Source organism: Patagioenas fasciata, chromosome 20 (assembly GCF_037038585.1).
Source record: "Patagioenas fasciata isolate bPatFas1 chromosome 20, bPatFas1.hap1, whole genome shotgun sequence".
Taxonomy (NCBI): domain Eukaryota; kingdom Metazoa; phylum Chordata; class Aves; order Columbiformes; family Columbidae; genus Patagioenas; species Patagioenas fasciata.
The window spans coordinates 6,610,197-6,617,483 of NC_092539.1; the positions used below are offsets into that span (position 1 = coordinate 6,610,197).

Sequence of the window (7,287 nt, forward strand, 5' to 3'; positions counted from 1 at the left end):
AGACGTTTTCCTCGCCCGTGTTTGAGCGGTAATGCTGTGCTTGTGTTGGCCCCTGCCGCGTGTTCTGTGACTTTTCTTAAGGTCAAGGCCTCTGTAAATTGGTAAGTAGCAGAGCAGACTGTTAGCGCATGTGAAACCTAGAACTTGAGTTCAAAGAGAGAGGCATTAAGAACCAAAAGAAGGCATATTTAATATTTTAATTCGTAGTTTACAGTAAAGTGAAAAGACTGTAAATTACCACCCTGGTGCATTTAAAAAAAGAATTACCAAACCGAGCAAACTGCATGTTTTGAGCTCTGGTACCTGCTGACAAATTTTATTTGACTGATCCCTGAAGAACCAGAAATCTGGCAGAGGAACCGTACTGAGCAGGCACCACAGGGACACAAACTGCAGAATCCCTTCTGGATGGTTTATCCTTGTTTTGAACCCAATTCTTAGTGTTCTGATATCCCTCTGAATAAACCGGACCGGATACAGATTACAAACTCTGAAGCCAGTCAAAAAAGGGATCCTTTTGCTGGTTTTCAACTGCTTTTGGACTATGGTGCTGTGTTAACTACCCTGTCCTTTCAGGAGTGCTTTTCAACTTTAAACCCTGAGTGCATCCTCCCAGCTTGCCAGACGTGCTCTTGAGCTGGTGTTAGTTCCTGAGCCAAAGCAATTAAGGCACAAAACAATTTTAACAAAGGTTTTTGTTGTGGTGCTGGGTTTGTTTTTAAACAGAAAAGGGTGAGAACTAAAGTTCACACTACAGCCTTTCTGTTTTTAAAGCTAAAATTGGTCATCCCAAACTTCCTTTTAGTTCCTCACGGAAACCTGAAGTATGAACTTTTATTACAAGGGAAAATAACCAAGCTCGCTGCTGTCCTAGAAATCCATCAGCACCCTCTCCTATCACTGAAACAAACAGGGCCTAGAATCTTTCCTCTTGCACTGAAACTTTGTAATATTTTATTAAAATTTTACTAGTATGTTGAGGTAGTAGTATTACAACAGTGTTACTTGAGCTGGGCAAGACGTACCCACCTCTGCTACTGGTTCTGTCCTGACAAGTAAAGGCCTGAGCATGAATTTATCTGCAGAAATAATTAAGCAGGCAAGTATTACTTCTCTGTCCAAAGACTCAAAATAGTCTCTAAACTGTTAGCAGCACCATCAACTTAAAGAAAAAACCATTAGGAAGCTGGTCAGGGCATCACAAAGTACCAGCTAATTATCTCATAAACTGAATTTGGTGCCTTACAGCTGTTTCTCATGCACATTAGCACTATTAAGCTCAAATCTTTGTGAAAAACATTAAGCTGAGGCAATTTGCTTTTGACTGTCCAAATATTTTCTCAGCTATTTCTATTACATGCCCAACGCTACTGACAAAAGGTGCTGCGGTTCTCACAGTGAGAACTATGCTGAGATACCTTTGCTCAGTCCAGAAATCAGCCCCGCTGGCCTTCCCAGAACCAGTGTCTCATCTTTAACAGTGTAATTCATATACAAAGAACCAACCCTGACTATCCTTGAAATATAATTTGCAGGATGAACAGGTTGTGGAGCAGGTTGTATAGTTTATGATGTACTGAAGTTGTTGGGCGCAAGGAAACGGCAGCAATTCCATTAGCAAAGCTTTCCCCAGCAACCTGCAGCCATGTTGGGACTCTACCATGTGTCACTACTGTGATTAGACAGGCTCATTGTTCCTGTGAAAATAGATTTTCTCCCATGCAGTGAGGTGGCATGAACAGAAGAATCTCCAGAGATTGAGGATTATCCCTTGGTCAAAGGGATTCTCCAGCTCCGAGTGTCGCAGGTAGGAGATGCGATGGTGTGACATGAATTCCCAGGTGGTGGTGTTGCAGGAGATCAGGTAGAGGTGGGACACAAGCAGCAGCAGGACAATGATGGTGAATATGATGATGAGGAAGAAGGACACGAGGAGGAGAATGTTGTGCCGCAGCCAGTGCCAGGACTGTTCAAAATAGAGGCCTGACCTTTCAATTCAAAGAGACACAAATTCACAGTTAAAGATGTAGAACTAGTTACATAAACCAAGCAAACCTGGTGGCACATTTAAGTGTGATTCATAACTAGTAAGCTTCTGATCATCCCGGACTACAGAGAGTTAACGTACCATAAATTCTTAAGAGATTGCACCAGTAGTGACTTAGATTTTAAGAAGTTTAAAAGATGCTGGTTCCCCTGACAGTGGAGAGAGACAATCATCTCCCGTCAGCTGCTCTCCTGAGCAGGATGAAACCCTGCTGGAGTTTCCAGAACTTCGATTTGTAAACAAAACTCCTGTTACAGGAACTAAAGCAAAATCAGTTAGCTTTTGTTCTGTTGTTAATTTAAGCTTAAAACAATGACGAACAATTAACCCCAAATTATCAGATTCTGCTCAACTATTGATCAGCTACGTTGTCCCTCAGTGGATTAGGGGGCTCAGAAAAGCTGAGCTCCAGGATGCGGAAGAGGGTGAAGAAATAATATAAAGCCAACCCAGACACTCGTGTTGGACATAAACCCTTCGGTGGAGCTCCAGGAGAGATCTCGGAGGTCAAAGCGCTGACTCCAGGCCTTACCAAGCGATGTGAACTCCCCATAGCAGCACCACGAGCTGCACGCTCAGGTACACCATGAAAAGCCGGTGGTTCTTCTCTCCTACGCAGTTCTCGATCCAGGGGCAGTGATGGTCGTAACGCCGCACGCAGCGCTGGCACAGCTGGCAGTGCTTGGCTCGCATGGGTTGCTGCAAAACAAAACCCAAACCAAACGTACACTCGCAATAGTGTGCTAGTTCAGCTCCCGGGTTGCTAGAGGAGAACATCACCTATCGTCTCCCTCCACAGCAGCGCTGTCCCAAAAGCACTCAATTTTGAGAAAACAGCACACCACAAACATTGCAAAGACAAAGGGGATTGCGATTCCCTTTTGTACAGATTCAAATGAGTGAGATTCAAGTTAAACAACTCTCCCACACTCCTTTATTATCTACCTATTTATAGGAAATCCAGTGTGCTGAAGGAGGGAGATAGAGCCAGTATGTTCTATTGAGGAAAGCGTGAGTGTCGAGGCCAAAAACTAGGACCACAGCTATTGAAGAAAGTGTGCGGAGATAAGATGCCTCTATGGGACTGCAGAGAGCAGGGAAGTGTCTCTCCATGAATACACAACACTCGCACAGGAAAGCAGCTCAAGTACCAGGAACAGAGAAGACGAAAGATCTGGCTGAGGAAAGCAGCGTGAATGCGCCTCCCAGGATTTGCTCCCTGAAGCACATATATGTTCTGCCAGCTTTTCCTCTTGCAATAAGTGTCTCAAAATAAGCTAGCTCCTCCTGGTAGATATTCTTCAGGAATTTATAGAAGCTGGGATAATGTTTGATTTTATTAAACTGATAAAGATCACTCTGAAACAGACACTTCAAGGCTTTAGGCAAACTCATTTAAGAGCTAATGTAATTGCTCTAATTTTTCCTCCATGCTATCTTTTACAACTCAGGCTAATGTTTTGTTGTTTTTAGGCCTCCTAACAAGCTCACAGCTACCCGTGGTTCTTAGATGTCGTGTTCAACTGTTTTTCTGACTGTATCGTGATATCTTCAAGATAAACTGTTTGGCAATACTGTGAGGTCTGACTGACATGGCAGGAAGAATGCACAATGCAGATTTCCCATGGCAAAAGAAGATCCTTGTTTCCATGAACCAGCAGGGACTCCAGCCTTGGAAAAGCAGCACATGTGCCAGTGACCATCACCACTACCCCTTCAGCTACGCAATTTGTTTGGATCACTTTTCAGTTCAGGGCTGTATCCGAATTCAGTCTGCTGGTTGTATTTACATTGTTCTGTGAGTTTTTCAGCGGCAGGGTGGCCCTATGACAGAATTCAGCAGACCTGCCCCGCTTCCAGAGCGGTGAGCAGCAACGACAGAGCAGAAAAACAACGGCAACAGCAGCTGAAAAGAGGTCACCAAAAAACGTAAGCTTGCAAATCACTCATCCTGTTCTTTTCCAGAGCGTCCTGAATGCCTACCCTCACCATGCAGTAACCACAGAGCCGCATCTTAACGTTGCCTGGAACTTGGGGTATCATCACGCTTTGTTCTTCACTCTTGCCTCCCTACAAAAAAAGAGAAAGGGAGTGACAAAGGAGGTTTTGTGTGCTGCTGTCTTGGCATGACTGAGCTCTCTGGATCCTTTTACTTAACAGGCAGTGCGGGTTATCTCTATCATTAGGAACGTTAAACAAAATAATTCCTTAGAATTCCTACAGAAGCTGCAGCCAGTACAGCGAGAGAGAACAGGCTGCTATAACCAAAGAACGTCTGCACAGAGGCAGAAATAATTGTGGATAAGACACTGCTCCAATCCCAACACTATGCTTTGGGACAAAAATAAGTCAGCTTAGACTTCATGTCTAATGATGTTTTTTCAGTATAAGCAGTGGAACTTATTCATAACACAGCCAACATTTGCATTAATGATGGATTATTAGAATTGATAATACTTTTGTCCTACACAATCTATACAGCAGTGAGCCTGGAGTAGAATATTCTTCAGTTAATGAAACTTTGCATCTCCATTTGCCTCGCTGTAACTTGTTTGTGTACCCATCCTCTAAGAGCACAACGAATCTATAAACAGGTCAATAAACAGAGCTGCAGAGAGCACTTTCTTCCAAGCTTGCTGTTCAATTAGGTTTTTTGCACTTGTACCACTTACTGGTTAATGTGACACAGGTCATGTATACGTTCCATAGGGTACTGCAGCCTCTGATGCAAGAGAGGACTTATGTCTAATGGTGTAAAATACACGCTTACGTCTGTGAACCCTTCTGCTGTTACAGAAGGTGAGTCAGAGACTGACCGGCCCCATTCCCAATGGTCTGTGTATGTTTCCTTTATGTCAAGTGCAACAGAAACCATTTCACATTGTTCTTATCTAGCACAGCAGGGAAAATGAAAAAAAACCTATATATTTTATAGCCAAACCACTTTCTTCTGTTCATAAATATACCTGCTCTTCTTCTTCAGCCTTGACGAAACCCGGGTCCATGAGAGACACCTTGAAGTAGAGCAGGACGGAACACAACACCAGCGAGATGAAGAGCAGCGGCTGCAGCAGCTCCCCGCGCTCCTGCTGCTTTTGCAGATCTGAAAGGCACCCCAGAAACAGAGAGCGGTAATTCCTCGGGAAGGGTTCGGGATTTTTCCCTCTGGCCTTAACAACGGTGTCCAGCACCTAAAGAACAGAGATGAGGTGGAGAGAGGGTGTGGGGGCAGCAGGGGAGGAGGAGGCAGCAGAAGGGGGTCCCGAGCGCCCCACAGCCCCGGGACACCCCCCGGGGGCCCGCAGGCCGGAGCACGCCCGTGTTTCCCCGCAGGGCCGGCACAGCCCGACCTGCTGCCGCGGCTCCTCAGGGCCGGGCCCTGGGCCGCCCCTCTCCGGGGCTGGGGGTCCGGCGGCCCCTGCTCACCCGTGCGGTGCAGGAACAGCCCCAGCGCCAGCGCCCCGCTCAGCGCTGCGTGCGCCGCCCGCACCCAGCGCCCGGCCGGGCCCATGGCGGCCGCGGCCCGGAAGGGCGGGCGGGGCCAACGGGCGGGAACGGGCCCGGCCGGGGGGGTCCGGGGCCGAACGGGGCTGTTCGTGAGGGCGGCAGCGGGGCCGGGGCGGTGCTGGCAGCTCAGGATCAGCCCCATCACTTGTTGAGAGGAGAGTCCAACACTCCAAGCTCCTTTCAGGCAGTTCAGAGATCAGAAGGTCTCCCCTCAGCTCCTGTTCTCCACCTGATCCCCCAGGTCCCTCAGCCGCTCCCATCACACCTGCAGTGGGAAGCCCGGCGGCACCCATAGGCGTCCTCTCCTCCCTCCCAGCCCTGCCCGTGCTCTGTCCTCACGTTGGCCCTTCACCGCAGGGTATTTCCCAGCAGAAAGGTGTTTTCCTTCAGCCCCCGCTTCTCCCACCACGGCCGCTCGGCAGCAGCCGGGTTCCCGTCAGCATTGTGGGGAGCGCAGGGCCGGGGCCCCGGAGACCAACATCTGGGGTAAAACCCTTCGTGTCGCCGTTACACGTGAGGCGAACGCTGCTGCGTGTCCCTGGGAGCCACAGAGGGGGTCTCAGAGCTTTGTGCCGCTCAAAGCGCTGCCTGTTAACTCTGGTTCCGCCCAATTTGATCATTTCATCTGCTGACTTCCATCCCCTGGGGAGAAACGCAGAGGTTGTGCCTGGCTGAACGCATTTGAACAGCCCTATTAATGCAAACGGAGCTTGTAAAACGTCTGACACAACTCTGGTAGGAGGCTGCCGGCGTGGGATTTGATCTTTGGCGGCTGTGGTGAAGATGTTGGTACCTGAGCGGGGTCGTGGGGCAACGCCGGCAGCGAGGAGAATGGTCCTCATCTGAGAGCAGACAGCTAGAAGTAGCTGAATTGCAACCTAGACATGTTTTTATGTCTTGTTAACAATCAAAAAAACCCACTAAGAATACTACTTTATATGTACACATTTACACTTTGAGTGTCTGCCTGTTTAAGGGAGATGAATCTCACCGCAGGCCTGTAATCATTCTGAAATCCGTGGGTTTACTGTTCAATTTTAATATAGACGTATCTTGCTGCTTTTGTTACCTTCTTTCCCAGCAAAAATTTGGAAAGAAAAATCATGTTCTTCGCAAGCTTATCCTCCAGCACCTGAAAAGCAGCTGATTCCTCGGTGTTGTCTGACCACAAATGGGCTGTTCCTGATTATTTTAGTCTAAGTGAGTCAGTGGCACCTGCTGATCCCAGGAAAGACCTGGCTGCACCAGTCACTTCAGTGGTTTACCTGAGACGGCTGTGTTGAAATGGCAACAACTGTAGCCTGGATTTCCAGCAATTATTAAAATCCTTTATTTCTTTTTACTCTAGGTAAATGCAAGACCTACAGAAATCCTCCCTCAGACACCTCGTAGATTCTATCAGTGCTTGTCAAACCTCACAAAATCTTTCTGCCCCCTGAGTGGCAAAGGAAGCCTGGAGCAGCAACATCGGGCTCTGTCTGCAAACAGAAAGAAAAGGTGGGTGGTGTCTTTCTGTTCCTTGCAGAGAGGTGTAGATGTTAAAGCTTAATGGAGGCAATTTGAGTAGTAATATTTTGATATTCTGCAATAATCTGTCCTGAGGAATGTATTCTCGCTCTCTTTGCCATTAGAATAACTCGGTGCATGTTACACTTTTAACCTTCTCTCATAGCTTTGAAACCTGTCTCACACAGATCAGGGCTTCTCTCTGTCTCAAGGCTTTCAACCTAAGT

The 7,287-nt window shown here is 47.4% G+C and overlaps 1 protein-coding gene across 1 annotated transcript; it reads right to left on the reverse strand.

Moving 5' to 3' along the window:
- Positions 1-178: 178 nt before the first annotated feature.
- On the reverse strand, positions 179-5,696 carry ZDHHC12 (zinc finger DHHC-type palmitoyltransferase 12). The gene is made up of 5 exons (XM_065854183.2): positions 5,474-5,696; positions 5,014-5,150; positions 4,031-4,117; positions 2,580-2,746; positions 179-1,988 (listed from the first exon to the last, which is right to left on the reverse strand). The coding sequence occupies exons 1-5, from the start codon at positions 5,694-5,696 to the stop codon at positions 1,679-1,681; spliced, it is 924 nt and encodes a 307-aa protein (XP_065710255.1). The 3' UTR covers positions 179-1,678.
- Positions 5,697-7,287: the final 1,591 nt, after the last annotated feature.